The sequence below is a fragment of the Calonectris borealis genome, chromosome 3 (assembly GCF_964195595.1).
Source record: "Calonectris borealis chromosome 3, bCalBor7.hap1.2, whole genome shotgun sequence".
Taxonomy (NCBI): domain Eukaryota; kingdom Metazoa; phylum Chordata; class Aves; order Procellariiformes; family Procellariidae; genus Calonectris; species Calonectris borealis.
In genome coordinates, this window is record NC_134314.1 from 110896814 (window position 1) to 110921796 (window position 24983).

The window sequence follows — 24983 nt, forward strand, 5'->3', positions numbered from 1 at the left end:
ATATCTTTTTTTTTCTTCCTTTTTTCTTGTTTTGTTTTGTTTTTTTTTTTAAAAAATGCAACAGGATGCCCACTTGCTATTGCTAACTGAAGCATGGAAAGAAGGTATAGACCAGTTGTCTTTGATCCTTGAATATTTGAAACAAATTCAATGTAAAGCTGAACCAAGTTTACCACACAAACAGCGGTGGCAGATTTATTTCACTTGAGATACAAATGCATGTCCACATGACAGGCATAATCTGACCATGAGGTGGAAGAAATGTTTCTATAAGTAAGCGCAGGGAAATAGGGCGAGAGAAGGCTGGCATGGTTAAACATTCTGGATTCAGAAATGCACAGTGCCCCACATGTGCCTCTGCACACAGGCCGTGCGTAAGTCTGCACTCCCTATATGCAGATATGGCATCTTTCAGCAAGATGATCCAGAATTACGAGTTTGGTGGCCCACTTCTTTAAACTGTTAAAATTATTCTTTCGTGCTGTTATTCTTCTTCACTTTCATTTTCTGGTTCCAAATCAGAATCACCATTGATTTCCTTTTCAACAGTCATATCTTGTTCATCAGATTGCTCCTCTTTTTCTTCGTCTTCATCCCAGTTTTCCTGGGGGAAAAATAAACAGCAATGTTTGAACCTTTGACAGTCACACAATTTCTGTTACAAGCAAATGGGAGAAGATCTGATCCAACTCCACTTACATCAGAGTCTTTATCTGCAATCATCTCATCATCTGAGCCTTCCTCCTCTGAGGATTCTGCAAAGAGAAAACAATCCCTCAGTCTGGAGAACAGCCTTAAAAACATCATTGTGCAAAGAAAGCCCAACCCCACATGCTGCTAAGTCTCCAAACTGCGCTATTTCAATTCCAAAACTAATTCTACCTGAAGATTAGGTTTATCAATATGAATTAGGAACAAGTCACTTCCATTACGATTACACAGTATGAAGTTCCAGTAGAAAAAAAAGGCCAAACTAGAAGTGTACAGAAGTGTACCTTGCTGTCCTGCTGACTCAAACGTAAAAGTGCCTTGACTGTATCTACGTTAGCAGAAAGGCAGCTAACACTAGAAATTCGAGGTTGTCAGTTAAGTTAAGCAGCATACTGAACTTCCAATTAACTGATTTCTTAATTTGTGAAGCAGGGATGGGAGGGAATGAAAGGAAATAAAAGGAGGGGAAGGAAGGAAGAACAACCAACTACAAGAGGCCCGCATCATTAACCACTGGCTTTCCTGCCATGGACTTCCCACAAAAAACTCTCTACTTGCAGATTGTACACTTATAGATAAGCACATGATAAGCATAAGGAACATGATAAACAGCCATCAAGTATCGCCTGTCACATGAATTCAGGAGCTGAGCTACACCTAGCATACCACACTTACCATCCTCATATACCAGCTTTGCAGTCTGATTAACCTCAGTTACATCCTGAACTGTTTCCGATGCTGCAACCTGAATGGAATTTGCAGATTAGCCTTAGATGCAATCATATACTCCAACCTTAAAAGTCAACAAAACTTGTAACAATGTAAATGAAGTCTACAAGTTTAACACAGATTAATTCATTTATAGTAGTAGTTTAACAGCCAAACAAGTACGAAGGACAAAGTAAAATTTTAGAGGCATCTGCTCTGAAGTGGCCCAGTACCTCCTATTTATTCCCCTTTAGAACTCTATGGGTTAGTAGACACTTTTGGCAGGAAAAAAAGTGTAACACTTCCAGTGAACATAGACTGACTAGAGAGTCAATTAAGTGTACTGCTTTGAGCGTTATCAGTGTAGCTGTACAGCAGCAGTATTAAGTTCCCAATTACAGGTCCCATCAGATGTAATCACAACAGGAGGTTAAGTCTGCAAACAATACTACTTCTATATATCCCATGTTATTTAGTTGGAACTCACCTGGGTGACAAGAATGAAGAGTCTTCCATGCAGACGGGAAAGCTTTTGTAAAGTTTTTACCCTGCTCTCCATTAACTGGTATAGCATTCCCAGCTGAGGAATAAGGTCTGGCAACTTGGGAGAAAGGAGGGATGAAGAAAAATGAAGCTGTTGACGAACACATCCCAAATGTCTTATTATTTTTAAGTTTTTAAACTACCTTTGTATGTTTGGGGCAAGCAATCCTTGCTCACATTATTCTAGACAGAAGGGAGAGCTGAGGGTTCACAGAAGCCACCTGCAGCCTAATCAATTAACATTTAGCCATGTTTAGAAACATCATCTACTTTCAAAACATGGCAATTCTTATACTAATTTTCCTTTCCACAGTCACTGCCGTAAGCAGGTGTCGAAGCACTATTTGGAAAGCTGTGTAAATGGGAACTAAATATACACCAGTGTACGAATGCAGCCTCAGCAGCGTGTGCAAGTTCTGACGCACAGCAATCCTATAATAAGTGGGAGAAAGGACTAACAGTGCCAGAATGCCTTGTCCTTAACTGAGCAAGAGTGCTTTATCCATCACTTGTAAGGCAAGGCTGGACTTCAATCCAGAAGCTACGACATTACTTACTACCCTGCCAACTTTGGCATACCTTTACGCTGTAAATCTAGCCATGCCCAAGATGGTCTCAAGATAAGCATTATAACAGCAAGGCAAATTCAGTTCTATAAGATTTAGCGACATAGGCTAGATTACTCTTTGACGGTAATTTTGTTCCCTAAATCTCACAGGTATGACATAACTTATCTTGGTTTGACTTTGGGATGACTATAATTATGTCATGAATGACTAAGACAAACAATTTATAACCGATGTGCAGCAATTCGGCAAAAGTGGCAGAAGTATAGCCCTCTGTACATTGATTTGGGCACTGCCATATGCGGAGAGCAGGAGACAGATTCCTGAAGGAAGAACATACATACATTTAAGCATTTAAATCTACTTTTAGTTATGTCCATTAGCATTAATGCAAAATACTTACTGTGGAAAGGTAGGATGCATGTAGAGTAAAAACGGATTTCAGCCATCGAACCATTAGTGAGGCACTGGAAAAGAAAAATAAATGGTATCAAAGAGATACTGGCTAAGAAACACCCATTTCACATTCTAGATGCTAAACAGTTTTATAGAAAGTGCTCCTCTTTCATTATATAAAAAGATAAATGCAGATAGAAATATAACAGTTTGGCTATCCATCCAGATGAGATACCTATGTAAGTTATTTGTTTGGAAAAGAACAGACATTTAAGTGAGGGATTAAACTAGACATGTTCAGGGGTGTGGGCTTCTGACATCTTTTATGGAAGGTTTCAATGAATAAAAGATCAAAGCATGCTAGTTTTTTCTCCACCTACAATAAGGGAATTTTTATTTAAAAAACAAACAAACACCACTATGAAAGGACAGCTAGGCTCAGCAAAAGCTATCCTTATAGCAATATAAGAAGATGGTGGGGGTGGGGAGTTTTGTTATTAGTTAAACACAACACTAGAAGATGTCTAAATATATTTGATAATTAAACTGAACAAGCTATACATCTAATAGCTATTTTATTTTACATATTGATCAGGTCCGCAGTGTTGATACTCTGGGACTTCAGATATATTTTCAGGGTTATATGCTTATTTCAGGTATCCTTTTCCCTTTTTAATTTCACTTCAGCCATCCTGACAAAGCTCTGCCTTAATAAAAGTTCCTCTTTGCACCCACAATCAGGTGAGAATTTTTACCTCAAGATGCTGCAGTTTAGTTACAGTTACTATGAAAATCAATCACATAGGTGGAGGGAGGGACCATAATACACACAGCAGAAAAGTTTCAGGTGAATTAAACTGTAGTTGAGTTGTGTCTTACCTGTATGGGTTGCCCTGCAATCTCTTCGTAAGCTAAAAGGACAAAAATAGTCAGCAATAAGTAACAAACACATAATGAGTTTAAAAACCCATCATCACATCCATGTGACAGCCCCAGTATCGGGGCAGAAAGATCCCCAGGCATTTGAACTTCGCTAGGATTAACCATTGCCAGGCTCCAGAATATTACATTGCTGGCTCTACCATCCTATACGCAGGCTGATAACTTGCAGAAGCTGAGTTTCATTATTACAATAAAACTGGAACTCTTCACAGGCAATATATCCAGTGAAACTTAAAAGTTGGCAGGAATAAGTAGCGGGAAATCCCTTTGTTTATATGTCTCTCTGTATCTGCTTGGTAGAGCAGCTGTTACAAGGTGGGCAAGTTGGGGAAACAAGTGAAGGTAATATCAAGTAAAGGCTATTTCACAGAACAAATCTCAAGCTCTGGAGAAGACAGTTACATGAAGATCTGTCCATCCACTGAGATTATATAGTCAAACACTTGCACTTAGATTCTCTGACAAAGGTCCTAGAGAAGAAACGGTGCACCTCATTAACATAAGTCTAAGGAGGAGTCACAACACATGCTTAAAGGAAGTCTAAATACTCAAAACCAGGCCATCTGCATAATTCAGTTAAGATTAGTACCATAAGTAAAAATTAAATCTTACTTGCCACCAGCACATTAAAATACAAGAGAAATCTAACCATTAACTTATGTTATAGAATGTCATTCACATAACAAGAGCAACTAATGGATGTTCGGTTTAAACAAAGTAATGTCTAGATACGGCTAATCATTAAAATATTTCTGTTCAAATACAGATTTTATTTAATATCACTGAATAAGCAGTTCAGAAGCCAAATCCCTTTTAAAATTATTACTAAGTGATGTCACATAGCAACTGGGCTTCTGAGCTACCTTCGAAAGCACTCGATTTCCAAGTGCTATCTAAACTCACTGCTGTAACTATGTATTCTATTTTGCTTTCTTTCACGTGAGTATCTGGCATATTTATGGTCATACAACTTGCTCTGGATAGCACTGCTATTTTCATGTTTCAAATTATCATCCATTTTAATACTTTAAAATAAGATGTAATGGTAATTGTTTGCCATGGATTAAACAAGCTTTAGTTCAACCTCCCTTTTCTTTTTCCCACATAATCATTTAAGATAATATTACATGATCTAATGCTCGTCCTAGCTTTGACAGTGGCACTTTGTCCTTTGGTTAAGCTTCAGCCAGAGAAGATAAGAGCGTATCAGAGATAAATTAAGAACAATTTCTGTCCTGTAAAACTACCAAACCGATTTCATTGGTAAAAAGACATATCCCGGATTTTCCCCAAATAGAACACAAACCAGAGGTGGCTTGTATGACAAGAAACGCAGTCTCTCCTACCTCATGCAGCAATGGAATGACAGCATGTATAGGCATTCTGGCTACTGTGTTCTTTATTACATTTTCCTTTCTTGTGTTAAGCACTCTCTGTTAAAATGGAAAAATATGATCAGAGAATCATTCAGTTTTAACATGTGTATAAGCAATGAGCACAATCAAAAATTCCTGGCTTTAAATTTCTTTTTTCACTCCACTGCCTTTGTATGCCAAGATGAGGATAACAAGTAAAAGAAGATTTACTATGAAAAGGAGTTCCATTTTTCAAGTCAGCTACAATTAACAAAATAAGACACTTGAGTAACCCATCTAAAACAATCTAGCATTGCCTCTAGCCCATGTTAGAAATGAAGCACCACAGGCACATTAAAATTTCCCTTACTATTTCCCGTGCTTTACTTCTGTAAATAAATGCCTTTCACCAGTATCTGTGACAAGTAATTTCTATTCAGCATCAAATTCTTAAGATTTCATTTCCCTGCCCCAGAACTATTATTTCCTCCTAGTCCAAGTGCAACAGTAAGCTTTGCAAGTGAAACTGTTGTCATCAATGCATTTTTCAAACTATCTACTTGGAAACCGTACACTCAGGAGACTAAGCATAGATTATGCTCCAGCTCAAGCTAAAGGGGAGATGGCTGCATTAGTAACATTGCTTGTAAAACATCTGAACTGTGACATAACAAATTTATCATAAACAGAAGCACCTTAAAGTTCATGGACTGACTCAGAAAGCAAGGTAGATAACAACAAAGAAGTAATACCGCTACTATCATTTATAATACCACTGCCTTGAGCAGCAAATCAGCAAAAGGCAGCTGGGAGAAACAACGGGTTTTTGACTGTTCAGCCTCCCTGGCTTTCAGGAAGGCTCCCCACAAGTCTCAGTGAATAGACTAAACAGCATACAATGATCTTGTAACACTTACATTTAAGATTTCTGCATCGTTGCTTTCCAAGCCCTGAACCAAAAGTACCGCGAAGCTATCTGTTTGTGGAAGGCCACCTGGAGTTTTTACTTTGCTCACATCAATATCCAATGCCTCTAGGCGCTCTTCAATGCTTTCCTGCAGACGGTAAACAAGGGCAGTGCTGTTTCAGTGCAGTTTCTCAGAAACATCAGCTGAAAGCAAAGTACCTAACCTACAGCACTCCCTCTGATTCTGCTGGAAAGTAACAGAAATTTTACCTATTTTTTTTAACGTACTGACAGTGAACAGCCTGAGAAAAGAAGAGAAGATGAAGTTTTGACTGAAAAGCAGTAATATACCTTAGCACAGAGAGACATACACAACCGTGTGACAAAGTTCTGCAGGAATATGGCAAAACTACGGGCAAAGCACACAGGGCTTGAATGAGGGAAAGGTTTTGAGCAGAGGGAAGTCTCTTTCATACCGAAAGATGGTATCATTAACCTTGCTTCCACGCCAAACAAAGCAAGTTCAAGTTCACCTAAAGAAGTTGTAACGACAATTTATGATTCTAGCTTCTCCACTGTTGCTCTGTTTAAAAGAGGAAGCACTTTACCTCTGTCTCTCCCGGTTTCCTCTTGTTTTTCTTTTTCTCCTTTCCCGAGGATGGAGTTTTGACAGCTGTACTATGTCCTGGAATGCCAGGCACTAGAACTTTGGTGTCCGAGTTCACAACAGGCGTTTTTACCTAGTAGACAGAGATAACCACATTTGCATGAATTGCTAATACCTTGAACTTTCTTCCAATTTAAAATACTGATTTTATTCCGAGACTCTCACACGGTAAAACCAGCCTGCCACAACCCATTTTCTTGACATATATATTAGGAAAATCCTACATTTTTAAGAGAATTAATAACCTCAAGTAATAGTCAGCTAGTTTTCATCATTAACTAAAGCAACAGTCTCTTTGGAATCACCTGTGAATCATTTTTCTTACAAGCTTGTTCTGTAACTCTTCAAACTAAGTGTTTGTATCCAACAACAAATATTTGGATGTTTGCTAGAAATAGATACCACATGTGCTAATATTCAGGCCCCTAAATCGCATGCAGATTAATTCAGCTTCCACTGGAAGGTAAGAGCTGATCACAAACAGCAGCACAATGCAACAGTAAAAGGTAGTTACTATTCATTTCAATCCCGTTTTTCTTCCAGGGATTGCTCAGATGCAGAACTCAGTAGTATGAATTAGGTTATGATCACGATGACAAACAGAGCAACCTTAGGTTATGCCAATGAAGCTATGGTATCCATCTTCAATGAACACAAAAGAGATTGAATTTTAAAGGCAGTATTTAATAACCAAGTGCTCCCCTGACCCACAGAGGATGTAAGGGGGTATGCCACTTCCAGAATATCAAGAATGCTACTTCCAGAACACTTCTTTGACCACAGCGCTTCTGCACAGGCCTTTGTTTGCACAGTACCTGCCCAACTTCTGTAGTTGTGGGAGCCCTGCTGGGTGCCCACTGAGGTGATACAAATATAATCTACTACAATGAGCAAAGCAACTTCCATATGCTGTGTGTAAAAGTCAAAAAAATTGATTTTGTGGGTCAAGAATTTTACTGCAGAACAACAATGGTGTTAAAATACTACCCCCTTTGCTCACCATGCTAATCACTGACCTTCTCCCCACAGGCACGCTCAGACAGCCAAGAGAAATGCGTCTTCACTGGAATTCAGCAAAAAGCGAAACCAAGATGGGTATCATCACTGCATGCCAGGGAGTTCCTACACCTCTCACTGCATTTCAGCTCTGCCACCCACCAGCTCCAGGACTGAGGAATCAGCACAAAACCCTGCCGAGGTGATGCAGCACCAGATCCAGTAGGTAACTTGAGGGTTAGAAAAACAGCGCTGCCTGCTCACTTCACTGATACTGCAAGCATTTCAAATCTTCAAGACCTTGAACATGCACACTGATTAAGAACTTCACGGCCTGTCTCTAAACCCCCAGGAGATCCTGCATGAGAGAAAACGGTGGCAAGTGGCCTCAGTGGACACTGTTGCCATCTAAGTGTCAAGCTCACATTCCCAGATGCCGTATCCCTGTGAGTAAGAACACTTGAAGGCCACCTCAAGAAAGAGCCAAAAGGACATGCCCTTTAAGGCTCCATTACCCTTTATTTAGACTCTAAAACAAAGCCATCCCAACTCCATCCCAAACAGGGTCAGGGTCAAAGAGGCTGTACAAAATGACAGACTCTAGGGAAGGACTGATGTCAAGCAGAAAAGAAACCATCAGCCAGTCCTGTCTATCAAGCAGACCTGCTGAGAACAGGACCTGCTATGAGCTACAAGAGGGTAACTGTGTGTGCGAGCACACTAGGACACACAGCAGCCATGAAGCACACTTTACCCACACCTGCCTGAGTGCTATGGACATCTGTAGCTACCACTGCAGCTCTGAGCAGGTCCATACAGAAATTCAACCTCATCTTAAAAGAGACACGTGAATTCTACCATTTCCAAAGTAAAACAAGAGGCGCAACAAAATCACGTTTCACGCAAAGCTCACCTTTGTTAAAGCAACATCTGTTTTAAGTGACAACACTTTCTGGATGTCCCTTATCAAACATACATGGGATTCAGTGGTGTTCAAAGACTAGAAGGACAGGAACAAAGCCAGTTAATATATTTGAGATTCACCTCTCTGATTCATTATGCTACCGAAAGATGAGAACAAATTCCAGAGGTATAAAGTAGAATGAACTTTTTTTCACTCTAGAACAGCAGCTGCTTTGCACGTCTCCCTTTTTTTACCAGGTCTCCATGCTCTCCAAAGAAGCTCACACAGTTAAACTGAAACAGTATTAAAAACAGTTTCAGTGGCCTAACTCATTAACAGCTGAAGTGGCAAGAAACAGCCAGCAATAATGTCCAGCTGTATTTTAATTGAAAGAATGGAAGAATACAAATCACCTTTCAAAACAGCTCAGGGGCAACAGTCAGCTCCCAGAAAAGGGGGAAGGAGTAAGCTTTGTCTTGTTAAACAATTTCAAAAAAGTAAAAAAAAAAAAAAAAGAAAAGAAAAGAAAAGAAAAGAAAAAAAAATCCCTCCAACTGAAAGCAGTATTGCAGTCCACATTTATTACAAAATCCAAAACCTCTCCAGTAAGTTTTACATACCACTTTCTCTATGATGGGCTGTAAGGTGTTTCCATACACAAGCACCAGAGACTGTTTGTCTGTGCAAAACGCGGCTGCTAGAATAGGGACTGGTTTTGGTGTGGAGTCCCCATCATTTCCAGGCGTTGCTATCTGGATAGTACAGTTTGATGTTAAGGGTTTTTTGCAGTAACTGAAAAAAAAGAATGAAAAAATTCCAAGAGGTTTAGCTTAAACACTTCAGTATCTTGCACATCTAAGCACCTTTCATTAGCAAGTCGTCAGCAAACTCGGACAGTTTACACCTTTTACAGATGGCTAAGATGAGGTACAGACACACAAAATCTTGGCTAATGCAACACTTAATAGCAAAGTGCAGCACAGCCCCCAGCAAGTTAAGTTCTCCAAAAACGTGTCCAGTAACCCAAGACAAAGAACCTGGTTTGTGAACAGATACAAGAGCTTAAAGGCAGCAGCATGACAAGACTGAATTTTGCCTTACAGTAATCCCAAACCTTTCCCAAAGACACCCTCAAGATGAATACTAACTTACCCATTTAAGATATGTTCAAATAAATGCAACTGCCCATCTCTACACACAACTGCTAACTTCACGGGCTGAAAGAAGGCACAGTAAAAGATTTTCATTAGCTCAAAGGACAAACCTCCCATAAGTACAGGACATCAAGACACAGTTGCATGGTTACAATTTGACTTTTTTCAGTAACTAAACACATTAAAGATATAACTAAATCCGTAAAGATCAAAGTCACTAACATCTCAGGAACATTTAGTACAACTATTAGGAAACAAAAAGATAACTCGTAACTGTACTTTATTGTATCACTACTGAGATATCCAAATTTGAACAGTTTGGACAGTAGCAGACATATGTGATCATAAGCAGCAATGTTCCAAAAATATGGTACCCAACACATCCAGAGGCATAGGTCTACAAAGACGCTGACACTGAAAATACGCTTAGAGGAATGAAACCAAGAGGAGTGCTCTGAGCAATTAAATGACAGGTGTACATTACACAATACTCTTATCTCCAATACATACAGTAAGAGGGCACAGCTGGAAACATTAGAAAATTTAGCATGAAATACTGTTTTTAGAAAGCAATCTAAAGGCAGGAGAAAAATGTTTTAAATAATTACTGAAACAGTTTGTGAACATGTTTCACATGCAGACTTTTTTCATAAGACAACTACTTTGAAAGACTTGTACTTGCTGAAATTGAGAGACTTGGGGAATGCACACTGCTACTTTAACTTATTAAAGGCTAGTTAATTCAAAATGCAGTTACACTGACAAAGCCACCTGAGATCAAAAAAAACGGGACCATACCCAAACTGCATTTTTAGAAAGAATTTTTTTTGGTTTTTTTGCTACCAAGTTCTAACAACCATTTTGATTACTAAATTGTTCTAAATAGGAAACAACTGACATTTCCGCCATCACAAGGAAAACTGCTGAAGAAAACACTGAATTTGCACTTAGCAGCTTTGAAAATGAGTATTTCAAACTACCAGCTTTATAAATGCACCTGTAATAAATATCCTTACACCCGTGAACTGGCATTCAGATCTCATCTCTGCATAACAGAAGCCAAATACAAACCAAGCTTCTTTCTTTACACCTTTAAAAGGAAACTGATGTGACAATTGAAAATTGTTGAACATATTTGGTTACAAACTATTGGTCCTACCTCTTCTTTGACTTCTGATACCGTCAGGTCAATAAAAGTTGGTTCATCTGTTACTGTGAAAGACATCACGGCATTCTTTTCTTTCCTATCTGATCTGATCTGCCTGGAAGATACAAACAGTACACGCTATTTACCATAGCACAGACAGCACCCTCTGCACCTGAAAAGCATTATAAAGCCTACAAATCATCAGCAACTGTGGTAGTATCTACCCCACCCAAAAATACTCATGCTCCGATTTCAGCTTTCAGTTTAGAAAGTGTTCTAATTCCAAGTGCAAAGTAACTCCCAACTCCCAACCTAGCAAGAAAACTTAAAGTAAACCTTACAGTAAGTACAAAGAACTAGGAAGCCTATTACACAGTATGTTCTTGGCATACATTAGTGATTCAAACGGCAACTGGAAGCATGCTCAGACACAGCCAAGGAAATTCACGTCTTCATTCAACAATCAGTGAGTTGAAACCACCACTTAAGAGATCATCACTGCATTTCTCCAGAGTGCCCCTTCTGCTTAACCTTCTGTTTAATCACAGAGTTCAGAACATACTTGTTGAGTCTATCCTCAATACTGATCATAAACAAAGTTACAAATTATGAAAAGCTCACATACCATACACTCAGTAATCGGTCATGTATAGCTCCAGACAAGAAATAAAGCCCTGTAATTCCATCAAAGGGCTTATTTTCATTCATAGGTTTCACTGTGGTAAACATTAATGATGACACTGATGTAGCATGGCCTGTGAAATGCTAAAAGAAAAAAAAGAATCTTACAATGATTGCCATAAGCAGTCATATGGCAAAAATTAAAACATTAATTAACAAAGGATGTTAGGAAAGATTCAAGTGTTACTAAGTCAACATGGATATTTCAGTGATTTTTTTACTAGTTATCAGCTTCCTTGCATTTCTGTATTTCAAGGAAACTTCTTCTGACCCTCCAGATATTTATCAGAATTTTAAAAGTTAAATGGGGAATCAAAGGCAAATTCACTGGAACTAAGTCCATGCAAAAGAAATCGCATCCACCTGTACTGCTGTTACTGTCAGAAAGCACTTTCCCCCCCTTCCCCCCCCCCCCAATTTACATTTCAACTTTTACAATGAAACTAGATTCATAATTTCATTCTCAACTCTAAGACGAATGCACAGGTCTGCTGACACACTAAGGCTGTTCAACTCGCCGCCCCCCCCCCCCCCAAAAAAAAAAAAAAAAAAATCAGTCTTCAATCTACTTTCGTAAATAGTGGTTTTGGTCATCATAGGATGCAGATACACATGGTAGTTGCCATGTGCCAGCAAGACCACAGTAACAGCACTTGTGTACACACTTACCTGACAGCAAGTACCAGGAGATTCAGAGACTATCTGCTAGTAGGCAAGAGCACATGACTGCATTTATGGAAGAGCTAAAACATGGTAATTTGCTCATGTTTGAGCCCCGCTCAGGGAACAATGAGGGGTTTGCTCCTATGCCTTCCAACTGTTTCAATAGCAAAACTGGTAATGTCACCAGTTACATAAAGTTTAGCAAAGAAACCTGAAGGTTTTAATGAGGGACTCATATAAAAGTCAGAGAGGTCATGCACAAACCCATGCCAGCAGTAACTAATACTGTGGTGAACCGAGTTCTCCTACTAGAAGGGTATCAGAAAGGGACCCAGTGAAAAAGAACAGCATCCATCTTTCTGCTACAGGCTTGAGAAAGGGTGCTGGTAGCATGCTCAGACACAGCCAAGGAATTTAATGTCCTCATTCAACTCTCAGCAAGTTGAAACCACAGTTGAGGGTATCATCACAGCAACAGCTTCCAGCAATCCCAAAACTGTCAATTGTGTCCTCACACCCAATGAAATTTTCAGATGTCTTATCAGCAAACACTAGATACATAATATCACCAATCAAGAAGTATTTTTTTTGTATCTAGTTTAACAAAGTTACTTACTCTGTAGACTTCTTTGGTCTCCAGGTCCCACAGTTTTATAGTTCTACCGGCTGACAGCAGCATTTTCCCATCTGGACTGATGCATAGAGAGGTGACACTGCTATTGTCACCTTTCCACTTGCTAAAATTTGGATGGAGGGTTTTTGTACAAAGGGAAAAAGAGGAAGAAATTGAAGAAACAATATTCACTAGCATAATCTCAAAATCCACATTAACCATGCTGGAAAATTTAAGGCAAAAATTATTAAAAAAAAAAACCCAACCAAATTTAAGTAGTCAAAGATGAGGTCAAAGCTATTCTGCTTCTGCTCCTTTCCTTCAAATTAGTTTACACAAAAATACAGCAACTCAAAAATGTAAAGCTATTTAATACTGAACAACTGTTGACATTTTTTTAATATTTACCTATTCTGTTCTGAACTCCTCTCTCAAAGTTCTCTACTACTCAAAATAGGGTAAGAGGACCCATACCAAGACTTCTCTTTGCACCATAATCCAAAAAACTTACACCAACCCATTCAGAAAGGCCTTCTCAACAGTAAAATTCAGAGTTTCAAGCCCATTCAGTTCCTGGCCCTCCTCCCAAGTCTGTCAATGACACTGACAATAATAAACTTTGCCTTAAAGATCTATGGTTCAAAGCACTATTTAAAAAAAATAAAAAAGAAAGATGCTGTCATGAAAAGCTTGCATCTGCTTTGAAGGAGTCTGAGTACTACACGTTTCTCGCAGGAAAAGATTGCAAGGAAAGCATTAACACAAACCCTTTACAGATAGGAAGTACTCTGCAACCCATCGCATTCTGATTGTAAACAGCTGCTCTGGAAATACTTCCAAATAACTTTCACTTGCCCAAGCAGTGCCTCTCCTGTCTTCCAAAACAGAGCTCATTTACTGTATCACTTTTGATTAGACTTCATAGAAGCTGAAAGTTTTACTGCCTACAAATCTGACAAACAACATTGCACCTTACGGAGAGTATGACAAGATTTTGTATTCTCTTCCAAAGAGAAGGGCAGGACTAAGAATTTCAAACCATTTAATAATGTAAACCCAAGAAGGTATTTTTAAATGTACAAAAAGGACTAGTCTAAACTGGACTGCAGAGTATAAAACAGCAAAAATCCATTAGTTTTTACTTTGGATACTCCTTATACAATTTTACAGGGAAACTATATCATTTTACAGGGAAGAGTTTTAAACAGGATATCATGAAACAAGAAGTTGCATAAGGAGATGTACAGAATGCCTCTGAGTATTCAGAGTATTTAAGACATGAAAAAGCTACAACCAGAGAAACAAGTAGTCATCCAGAATGTGTTAGACTAGCACTCTCCAACACCTTGTCTTGCCTCTTCAGAAACTCTCTCTTCCCCAACAGCTTGTCCCTCTGCCAGAGGTTTCAATGTGTGCTGCACAGACCGACCTCCTGAAGTGGTTCTATGGACTACTTCTACATTAATTAAGAAAGTCAAGCCTAAAGCCACGTGGTTTCAATTCCCTATCTAGCAGTCCATACTTCTATAGGAAAATGTCTAGAAGCCTACAAATCAAAAGAAATTGAACACTTCTCTACCCCAGGAGCAACCATCCTGAATTCTCTGTGGGATACGTAAGGATTCATTTCCAGGTCCTGGCAAGTGTTAAAGAATGCAGGCATCCTCACATGTACGTTGGGCATGAGCAACTACTTTGCATAATTTGTTCCTTCTAGTCTCATCAATTTAGGTAAAATTTTAGGGAATTGTTTTCTTCTACTCTTTCCAATGTCATTTACCTTAGGTATGACTCATAATATCACCAGAGAAAAAATTTAGGTAAAAGGCATGATATTATATTGCTGGTGTACTTTTAATGTATACACTCCAGGAATGGTTTTTTGTTGCCATCTTCAAAATTAAAGAATACAATGCCTCTAATTACCTTTTACAACCACAGCCCCCAAAAAAGTGGTGGTATGGGACAGGGGCAGAAGGAAACACCCAAGATGACGCATGACAGGAAAAATTCTCACATTTCCCGAGAGCACAGCATGACTGGGACCCATCTCAAGTACCTGTACATGAACACACGCGCTATAGGGTACAAACAGGGCGAACGACATGTCCATGGGCAGCTTCAGAGCTTTGATCTCGGTGGGATCACAGAGAAACAGTGGGATAGCTTGCAAGACAGGAGTGCTGCAATAAATGGACCTTTAGGAAGGCACTTCAGCAAGGACATGCCAGGAAGGCAAAAAGGAGACACGTTTCTCCACACAAAAGGGTAGCATGAATGCATGGAGCTTTCCTCTGAAACAGGCAAAGGGCCAGTAGAGAACTTACAGGTAAGTATGAGAAGAGACCAACAAGGGTAATGTGGTGGGCATCTACTACAGATTGTCCAATTCAAAAATAAGTCGATAAATCTTCCTAATCCCATGCCCTGGTTCTTCTAAGGACCTTTAACCATCCCAGCAACTGCTGGAAGGGCAGCATCAGAGGGCACAAGTAGACCCAGAGATTGCTGGCAAGTGCTGAGGACCTTTTCTTGATGCAAGTGATTTACAATCAGACTATGAAAGGTGCTTTACTGGATCAGATACTCGAAAAAAAAAAAAGGAAGAACTGGTAAGGGATGTGATGGTTGATGACAACCTCCAGCTATAGCAACCACAAGACAATGGATTTAAAGACCCTAGGAAAAGCAAGCAAGATAAACGGCAGAATGACAACCCTGGACTTCTAAAGAGCAGACTGCAACTTATTCAGAGAACTGATTAATAGAATCCCACTGGAGGCTGCCCTGAAGGTCAAAGGGGCCCAGGAAAGCTGGTTGCTCTTCCAGGATAACCTCCTCAAAGCAAAAGAATGGTCCATTCCAATGAGCAGAAAATCACCAGGTATTGCAGAAGGCTGACTTGGCCAAGCGGGTAACCCCTGACTCAACTCAAAAACACAAAAAAGAAGTCTAGAGAAGGTGAAAGTGGGGACAGGTTACACAGAGGAATATAAAAATATTGTCCAGGCATGCAGGGACAGAATTAGCCAAAGCTCAGCTGGTGTTCAAACCAGCAGGGAATATGAAGGCCAACAAAAGAACATCTACATGCAGCACATCAGCAGCAGTAAGATGATGACTGAGGAAAGTAGGGCCTGCTGCTGAATGGTGTAGGGACCCATTCAGTACATAGAATAGGCCAAAGCACCAAAGAGCAAAGTCTCTCAGGCCTCCCATGTTCCCAAACCTAGTGCCAGAGCCAGAGGGAGCAAAGCAAAGGGAAATCAAATTAGGATCACAACAGCAAATCCAACACATGCAACTCCTTAAGACTGAACGGGAAGTGCTGAGGCCAGTGTTATTACAAGATCACTTTATCATTTGAGTGGTCACGTAGCTCAGGAGAAATTTTTTTTCTTTTCAAGTCATCAGAAAAGAGACAAAATGTATCCACAAGAAGGAGAATCCAGGAAACAACAGGGAAGATTATACAACAAATCCACCCGGGAGCCATTTCCAGGCACACAAAGGTCAAAAAAGTGCCTGGGAACAGCCAGCATAGATTTACAAATGGCAAATAGTGTCTAACCAACCTGATTGCCTCCTTAATGAGACACTGTCTTGGTGGATGAGAGGACAGCTGTGTATGCCATTTAATTTGACTTTAGCAATGCTTTTGACAATGTCTCACATAGTATCCTTGCAGACAAATTGGAAATATAGAGACTGAATGGATGGACTCTAAGGAGGGATAAGAGCTGGCTCTTGCATCACTGAACAGTTGTGATCACTGGTATGAAGTCCAGCTGGTGGCCGGTTACTGGTATTACTCCCTAAGGACATCTCTATACTGTTCAACATTCTCAGTAATTGCCCAGGTCTTCATTAGTGACCTCAAAACAGGACAGAATGCACACATAACAAGTTCACATTCAATACCAAATTAGGGAAAGCAGTTGATATGCTGGAGGGCAGGGCTGCTACTCAGAGGCGTCTCTGCAGGCTTGAGAAACAGGCTGTCAGAATCTCAAAGCTCAAAGGAAAATGTAAAGTCCTGCACGTGGGATGGAAAAATCCCAGAACAAGCTGGGGACAAATGGCTAGAAAGCAGCTTTGCAGAAAAGGAGCTTGCAGTCCTCATAGTCAAGTTGAACAAGAGTTAGCAGTGAGTCTTTGTGGCAATGAGGTCAACTGCATACTGATTTGCATTAGCTAGAGTGTGGCCAGGTCGTCAAGGAAAGTGATTCCTCTCCTCTGTGCAATACTTTTGAAACTGCACCTGAGCACTATGTCCAGTTTGGGACAGTACAAGAAAGTCACTGACATAGAGGAGTAAATCCAGTGGAGGGCTACAAAAAAGGCTTAGGGACTAGAGCATGTAATGTAAGAGGAAAAGGTGAGGGAACTAGGTGTGTGTTCTTCTTACATGTAATGTAAGAAGAAAAGGCTAAAGGGAGATTTTACAGCCATCTTCTGCTACTTTAGGTCAGGGTCTCAACTTAATACAATCTAAGGATGCATCTCCTCTCTAGGGAAATCAAAGAGGCTACTGATGATGGGCTGCCTGCAGTGCCTACACCATCTTTAACAAAACTGGTAGAGTTGCAGTAAGAATAACACAACAGTGGGAAACATTACAAAAAAGAAACAACAGCATAAGAGAAGGGTCAAGGTACCATGACTCACTAGGCTGGGATCGTTAATAGAAATCTTGGTTTCTCCTTTTAGGTTTAAAAACAGTTTTATTTTATTACAAAAGAAACTAAATGCCTACACCAGACATCTTGTTGTCTGCACTAAGCTGTATTTTGCCCAATGGTAGTTTAAAAAGTAGCAGCCTGCTCAGACAGCCAAGTGGAACTGTCCCCACTGCACATCAGTAGTGAGCGAAACCAAGTGGGTATCATCACAGCAAGGCCCTTTGAACAAAGCTGGGTGCATGTAACCAATTTAACTGGGGTGAGGTGTTCTAGTATCTGGTCCCCCATATTTCCAAGGATATTTTCTAGAATTTAGATTTTTCAGCTTCACAAAAGTGACTGGAAGCCCACGTCCCACTAAAAGTTAGCATAGAGGGACCCAAATCCCTCTCAGCGCAGTCACTCATTTTATCTAGTCTTTCCAATACACAGAGGAAGAAACCCAACTACGAGAATTACTCTTTTATCCCTTAATAAAACCACTTCCAATCTCAGCAAAATAATAGCCAACAGTCAATTTTGTACAGTGGGCATGAAGCCTGGATAGCAGAGTGCAGCATTTCCAACAAGCCCTCGCTAAAGCCTGTGAAGGAGGAAATACACAAAAGCAAGTGCGAACAAATTTGACTTAAAACCGGCATCACTTACCACTTTACTTTGCAGGTCTGTGCGTTCCATTCCACAATGTGTTTGTCCTCTGAACAGCTATACAAGCAGCAGTTGTCCTGATGCCATCTCACACAGTTTACTCTGTTGTCATGACCACCATCCTACAAAAGGTAAAAGAGGGTCAACTCATTAATAAATGAAGAAGTCTTGACTACTGAGTCTTCCCCACACCAATAATGTGAACAAGCTGCTCTTTCGAGAACTAAATTCAAATCATTGGCAACTTGAAGAGAGGGTGTGGTTTTAAAGACCAGTATACATATACAGTTATATAAGCTAAAGATATTTCATATTTACTTATGCACACATAAGTATTTGAATTAATTCTTGTTCTAGCACTTCAGAGTTGGCAAAAAAATTGTCCTGCCCACTATTTTTATACACACAGCCAAAGAAGGCTGTCTAACAGTATGAAATTTGCTCAAAGGAAAGGCTAGCACAGATGTCTTGCTGATAGTCATCTAAGTGCCTGCTTGCTTAAGTACATTCAGAGATGAGTATCCTTCCCTTTGTACTCAGCATTCCAGTGAGCTATCATCAGATCAGAAGACCTTACAAAGGGTTATCATTCACCTCTCTTAACAACCAAAATCTCTGCAGCTCAAATATACACTTTAATCATTTATGAAAATATTTCCTGAAGTTTATAAAATTTCACTATTTGAATTGGCACCAGCCAGCTCAGACTACTCCCAAAAGTGTCACTGCAAATCAGTTTTGAGCAAGACAAAATACATCACAGCAAGACATTCTGTTCACTAAGGACAGCTAAAAGTGACGGCTCTTATTCTAGCAGGAAAAATCTTTTAATTCAACCTACCTATAAAAAAAAAGTACTCACCAAATAACAACTGCTATCCTGCTCCTATAGAAGAGCAGTCAGTGTTTTCAGACCAACTGAAACTGAAAATTCTAACCTGAAACTCTTATTTTCTTCGTAGTTTGCTGGTATAAATACAGCTTTTCCATAAAACAGAGTTGATATTTGTTAGCTAGTGTCACTTGCATGGATCATGATTTTAAGAAGTCATTGCTTTCTCTTAATTCATGTACATTGATCACCTACACACAACTAAGAGTTTAGAAGTAAAAGTATGCCCAAGGATCTCCAAGTATTGCAGAGAGTCATTCATACAGACTTATTTTGCTTGTTATGTAACCCAAGACTAAAACCAAGGCACTTTGGAGTAACAGGGAAGTTATCAATGAGAAGGGCAAACTCTGAAAATCAGCGAATCTTCTCATTCGAGAAAGATCATGTGCTGAGAGGGCTCAAAAGCTTCCACAAGGGAGGTAAATCTACATCTGTACAGAAAAGCCCATCAACACGACACCTTCCCAAGAGTCGACGAGTACTTCAATCCTGCCCTCTTCTCCCACAATACTGTGCAGGAACTGACAGTACAACACTCCCATGGAGGACTTAACTCTCCAGTTAGGCATTTCATCATTACTGCTATTTTTAATGCAAAATAACAAACCCATGCACAATGTTAAGATATTTCATTAACTTTGAAACCAAGATTTCTCAAAGTGGACATACGGCCAACAACAGAAAAAGCACCACTTGAAGATTCCCAAGCACCTGAATTACTGCACCTCTATTCATATACACAGCTATTAAGACAAAAAAAGCTCTGAATAATTAGGTCAGTTTATTCCATTTTTGAGCAGCAGAAAGAACAGCATACTCTGACTGAAACCATCAGTATTTGGTAGCATGTGATAAAGAGCGTATTACTTACTAGCTTGCTCTGTAATTCTCCTTTTACTGTGCTGTACAACAAAATGCTACCAACCGCTGTACCAATAGCCAGGATATCTAACTGCTTGTCCACTTCTGCAACTTCAGACTTCCGTTTTTTCCTCTGGGGGCCATCCTGGAAAATCAAAAAAGAGAAAGCATGAAATTAATTAGTCTGACCAGTTACTCTCAGTGGTAAAGCAGAGGGGAAAAAACACTTCTGTAAGTTTGAGACCCAGTCAGCCAGCACAAACTCTGCTAAGACACAAAACGAAGACACTGAAGTGCACAGCAACCTAGAGACTCATCTTGTATCTCCATGAACAAGGTAACAAAGTTGCTATGAGTCACTTGGAAACATTTGGTGGAGGCCATTTTGTTAGCCTAGTGACCACATTCACGAGGCAAAAAACCACATTTAAGTTTTTCATAGAGTTCGTATCCCAGAGGCAGAGGTAAAGATTAACACGATCAGAATACTTCATCCGCAAAATGGAAACGCCTGATCAAGAACGATCAGTTTATTTTTTCTCAAAAGCTATTCAGAAGAGTCTTGCAAATATCAAGTATTCATAATGCCTCTTAAAAAGAAAGTGCTACCCGACTCGGCAGAGGGAAGTAACCAGGACTCGAAGCTCTCCCCAAATCCTGGTGTCAGTACCAGAGGCAATTCTTAAGTATTCACCCTCTTGCTTTGCAAGTGCTACCAACCACTTCAAGGAGGGATTTCACTTTGCCTCTCTTAACCAAACACAGGTGAATACAGCACATCACTGGGAAGGTGAGAAGGAATAAAACTGGCTCTTGAGCATGTGAAACTAAAATAAGGCAGAAGAAGCCACTACATTTATTCTCACTGGGTTAATCCCACATAACTTATCACATACACACAAAAGAAAAAACTGTTCAAGGACTTCAGAAGAAAAAAGTCATCCCTAATGCTACTGATTAGTTTTTAAATTGGACTTTGCTAAGTCTCCTTACATTTGTTACATCACAGCAAAGCATTCTCTCCAATTAAAAAAAAAAAACAAATTATACAAGCTAATGCTTCCTCTACGCAACAGATATATTTGCACTGATGAACAGCCAGAAGAAGCCAAAGGAGACTGATAAAATGTGAGGAATCAGCTCTGTGCAAGCTCCATATGGTGTAGCTGATCTGTCATACAACAGACATCACACAGCGAACGCAAATAATTTTTACTCAGGCCCAGAGATATAACGACAATCAGGATTTGGGAGTTTTCACCACAACTAAGATTTAAAAGTTTAACAGTGCAGGATAAATACTTTGGTTCTTTGAAGCAGGACTTTTTTTTCCTCTGTATTTAACACAGACAACACCTTCTGCAAGGAAAAGTGTATTTGTTTTAGGCCAATAAATACCAAAATGCTATATAGATACTTTTGCATCAAAAGCAGTCTCTTGAGAAAAGAGATTACATTGGTGTTTTTGCAAGCATTTGTTTAGGCTTCACCTTCCCTGGGAAAGAAAAGTGTTTATAAAATATTACGAAAACATAGGTGCTAAGAAACCATGACAGTCGCAAAGCACAACCAGGTTTTAAGACAATATGAGAAAAGAGTCAACTAGTTAAATTTTTGGCAGCAATGCCAACTAAGCCACCTTGAAACTGCTGTCTGACATGCAAAGACAAGGGCCACAGAGCCAGTGGAGATGCAAGTACAGTTTATGTGTTTGCTGGTACTTACCCCACGTACCCCCACTGCAAAGCAAAACCACAATTAAGAACAGATTTTATTTTCTTCCCTTGCATAAATCTTTTAACTAAAATTTGTTCACCCTTCATTTCAGTTTGTTATAGCCAATTTCCCTTGGAACAACCCAAAGGTACAACAAAATTCCCACTAAAGTCCACAGTTATTTCCAGTGTCAAGAAGAAAGCTAGAGGCAGTAAAGGTTTTTCCAATTATTTTTTCACATGTATTTCTTTACTGACCACCCTTTATCAGCATTATTAGTGGGGCATTTTGTCAGAAATTTTTGCATGAAAGAAATGCCAGTGGAAAATTCAGACACCTATTAATGTTGGAGATTATTTGAAAAAACACTCCGAGAACTAAAAAAAAAGTTAAAAATTAAAAAAAAAAACAAAACACAATCAAACTTCTCTACCCTGCATTAGATTAGTACATAGACAGATTGCCAACTGCAGTAGAGGTCCATGTGGGGTTCACTTGTGGATCAGGGTCTTAAATATAAGAGCACCCTGTTTTCATGGATAAGGTAGGATAAGGGAGCTGAACTATACCAAGTATGTTTCCTTTTGACTTTTTTGCAGATTTATGGGAACTCAAGCTTATTTAGAAATCCTTCAACTTTGCCTGAAAAAGCACAGTGTTTTAATTAGTAGAGTTGGTTAAAAGAAGTTATTTGTAAAGGGATTGTGCACATATTATTCCATAATGTTACTTGAGTAGGTCAGCTACTGAGACTTTTTTTTTAAAAAAACAAATCCGATCTCTGCTGCTTACATGTGAAGCAAAGCACTTAAAAGCCTAAAGAGTCTTGAGAGTTGAAGATGACAGAGCAGTTGCAGCTTATTAGGAAGTGGAAGAAGGTATTTTGAAAGTCGGTGGTCCACATACTCTTGCACAAGGCACCACTTCACGGAGCAGGAGATGGTGAACACCTTAAGCAGGAAGCACTGACACTACAAAAGCACATGTGCAGGGAACAACCAAAAACCCACCACTGCATCAGCAATTCCAGGGCCTGCAGTTCAAAACTTAATTTCTAATATTCCCCTGTAACACATGGCCTTCATTAACATGGCAGCAGTCCAAAACATACTTAGTTTAGGTGTAACTTGGCCAAACACCATTTATGGATATCTACTGGCACAGTTTTACTCCTGAACACCAGATACCAGTACTACCTACAGAGATGTCAACTCTCCAGGAATAAAAAAAGAAAAAAAGACTAAATAATGTCAGAAAAACCACATTCAATAAAATGTACTGGTAGAACCATCACAGCTTTAGTTCTTCGGTTCCATCCAAGGACAAACCAATGAATTATAAAAGTTTATGGCAGAATTATTCCAAGAAACAGTATGTTTTCCAGCTCCACTTGAAAACGTACCAACTTTCAAGCAGTGGGCAGCATTCAAACTACTGGAATAATTAGAAAGCACTGAGAGGTAGCCAAATGCTGTCTGATTAAGCCCATTTTCTGTACAATCCTAAACCAGGTTAAATTGGAGCATCTGGGGGTTTTAGGGGTGGGTGTCTAGAAAAGGGTTAGTTTTTAAAAGCCACTCAGAAACCTCCTGTGCTTGACTTAGGGCACCACAGCAGTGCACTATGTTAGCTTAAGTTTTATTGCACACAGGATAGATTAACCCCATTATAACACGCCAGTTTCAGTTCATCTAAGAGTGAAGAAGAACCTACACAGCCCCGCAATTAATGCATGTATCCTTTTTTCTTCAAGTTACGTGACAAACGAACAGGTTAAGGCCAATCTAAAACTAATCCTTTCTGTCGCATTCTTCAAATGTTCTGGGAGTTTTCAAAGTTCGAGGACAAAGCTGCTCAACTGAGAAAAATGAGACAATAATGCCCTCCTTTGGATTGGTAATCTGTGTGTTAAGCATTTTGAAATATCTCTTACAGTATTTCAAATAAACTAAATTGTTGATATACCAAAACGCATTTCAAAAAGCCCTCCCTACTTCTTATAATAAAGGGAGAGGATTTCACATACTTTATCCAAGGGGATACATTTTTTCCTCAGGCAATGGTATGTTCTAGCTAAAAAACAGAGGATTACTGCAACATAAAGAGGATGAAAAGGTACCTTACTGTATACACTCCAGATATTTTCAGGTCGAGTGCTCACCTGAGATAAAGTTAAATAAAACAAATTCAAGGTGGAGAACATCTGAGCCCTCTGATGAGTGCTCTGAATAAAGTTACTGAATACCTTCTTGCAGGATTCCTGAGCTCGGGAAGACACATCACTGGCAGCATAGCAGCTTGCATGGAAATACTTCCAAGGGTAAGGAAGTGTGGAGAGATACTGCCTTTACTGGAATGTGAACTGCACGTAAGCTAAGTGGACACACAGCAACCGACCTGCTCTGTAGCATCACCTTTTCGATTAAGGTGAGATGTGCCATGAAGTAACATACCTTGCTCCTTCAAGGAAGGCTTCTTCCATGCAGGTTATACGAAAGACAAATAATTTTACAGTCAGTGCTTCTGTTTTGTTAAAAAAAAAAAAAAAAAAAGTCCAGTGCTGCTTCCCCCACCAACACGTGAAATTTGCCTTGTGAAGAGCAGTCCTGTGATGCTCCTCTGAGGGGAGCGGATTCCTCCCCGCACCCCCACGCCGGGGGACGTCAGGTGTGGACATGCCCCAAGCACCCCGCGGGGGGGCCGTGGCTGAACCCTGCGGTGCTCCGGTCCTCCCCCACGGGGCCCTTATCCCGTTCCCCGCACCGGGACGCGGCGCCTCCGCTCGCCGGCCTGCCCGGCCACGCCGACCCCCGCCACATGGCGCCGGGAGGGCGGAGTGAAGCCGAGCGGGCCGCGGCCACGCGTGGACGCTGCCGTCGTCCCCATCCCACCCCCTCCTTTTTCCCCGGCGACCCTCCCCTCACACACTGCCCGTACCTTGCTGGGGGGCGGGCGTCCCCCCGGCGGGGCCCAGGCCAGACAAGTACAGGCAGCGCTGAGGTGAGCGGAGGGCACGTATTCGTGCTGCAAGCGGCTGTTCGCCGTCTCCCACACCCGCAGACGCCCATCTGAACTGGAGATGGCGAAGAAACGACGGTCGCGGGGGGAGAAAGCGCAAAGGGCCCGCGCCGCTGCCGCCGCCTCCCCGCCACACGCTGCCGCCGCCATGGCGCTCCTTGCCCGGCCCTCCGCGCCGGCGCATGCACCCGCCGCGTGCTCGCCCCGTGC

At 40.4% G+C, this 24983-nt stretch overlaps 1 protein-coding gene and 4 non-coding genes across 7 annotated transcripts; all 5 read right to left on the minus strand.

Moving 5' to 3' along the window:
• Positions 1–159: 159 nt before the first annotated feature.
• WDR43 (WD repeat domain 43) lies at positions 160–24982 on the minus strand. Of its 3 annotated transcripts, XM_075147307.1 has the most exons (18): positions 24693–24982; positions 20050–20184; positions 18284–18405; positions 12957–13077; positions 11622–11761; positions 11009–11111; positions 9848–9912; positions 9316–9487; positions 8705–8791; positions 6737–6868; positions 6139–6276; positions 5213–5299; positions 3804–3835; positions 2932–2995; positions 1907–2020; positions 1387–1456; positions 700–755; positions 160–604 (listed from the first exon to the last, which is right to left on the minus strand). In XM_075147307.1, exons 1-18 carry the CDS (start codon positions 24921–24923, stop codon positions 485–487), a joined length of 1989 nt encoding a protein of 662 aa, XP_075003408.1. In that variant the 5' UTR covers positions 24924–24982; the 3' UTR covers positions 160–484. The 3 variants fall into 3 exon arrangements, with proteins under 3 accessions (XP_075003408.1, XP_075003409.1, XP_075003410.1); XM_075147308.1 differs by lacking the exon at positions 5213–5299; XM_075147309.1 differs by lacking the exons at positions 160–604; positions 700–755; positions 1387–1456; positions 1907–2020 and adding an exon at positions 2040–2851.
• On the minus strand, positions 7827–7905 carry LOC142081510 (small nucleolar RNA SNORD53/SNORD92). Its single transcript, XR_012673372.1, has one exon. It is a non-coding gene; the product is annotated as a small nucleolar RNA SNORD53/SNORD92 (small nucleolar RNA).
• Positions 11417–11500, minus strand: LOC142081513 (small nucleolar RNA SNORD53/SNORD92). The gene has a single exon (XR_012673375.1). It is a non-coding gene; the product is annotated as a small nucleolar RNA SNORD53/SNORD92 (small nucleolar RNA).
• LOC142081512 (small nucleolar RNA SNORD53/SNORD92) lies at positions 12732–12815 on the minus strand. The gene has a single exon (XR_012673374.1). It is a non-coding gene; the product is annotated as a small nucleolar RNA SNORD53/SNORD92 (small nucleolar RNA).
• Positions 17774–17850, minus strand: LOC142081511 (small nucleolar RNA SNORD53/SNORD92). The gene has a single exon (XR_012673373.1). It is a non-coding gene; the product is annotated as a small nucleolar RNA SNORD53/SNORD92 (small nucleolar RNA).
• Position 24983: the final 1 nt, after the last annotated feature.

What these genes read in the sequence shown, in the direction of transcription:
- WDR43 (XM_075147307.1), bottom strand. Translation starts at nt 24,923, where the DNA reads ATGGCGGCGGCAGCGTGTGGCGGGGAGGCGGCGGCAGCGGCGCGGGCC. An exon ending in TCATTCCATTGCTGCATGAG is followed by an intron (nt 3,836 to 5,212) that starts GTAGGAGAGACT and finishes TTGTCCTTTTAG; the next exon opens with CTTACGAAGAGATTGCAGGG. An exon ending in TTGCAGATAAAGACTCTGAT is followed by an intron (nt 605 to 699) that starts GTAAGTGGAGTT and finishes TTTTTCCCCCAG; the next exon opens with GAAAACTGGGATGAAGACGA.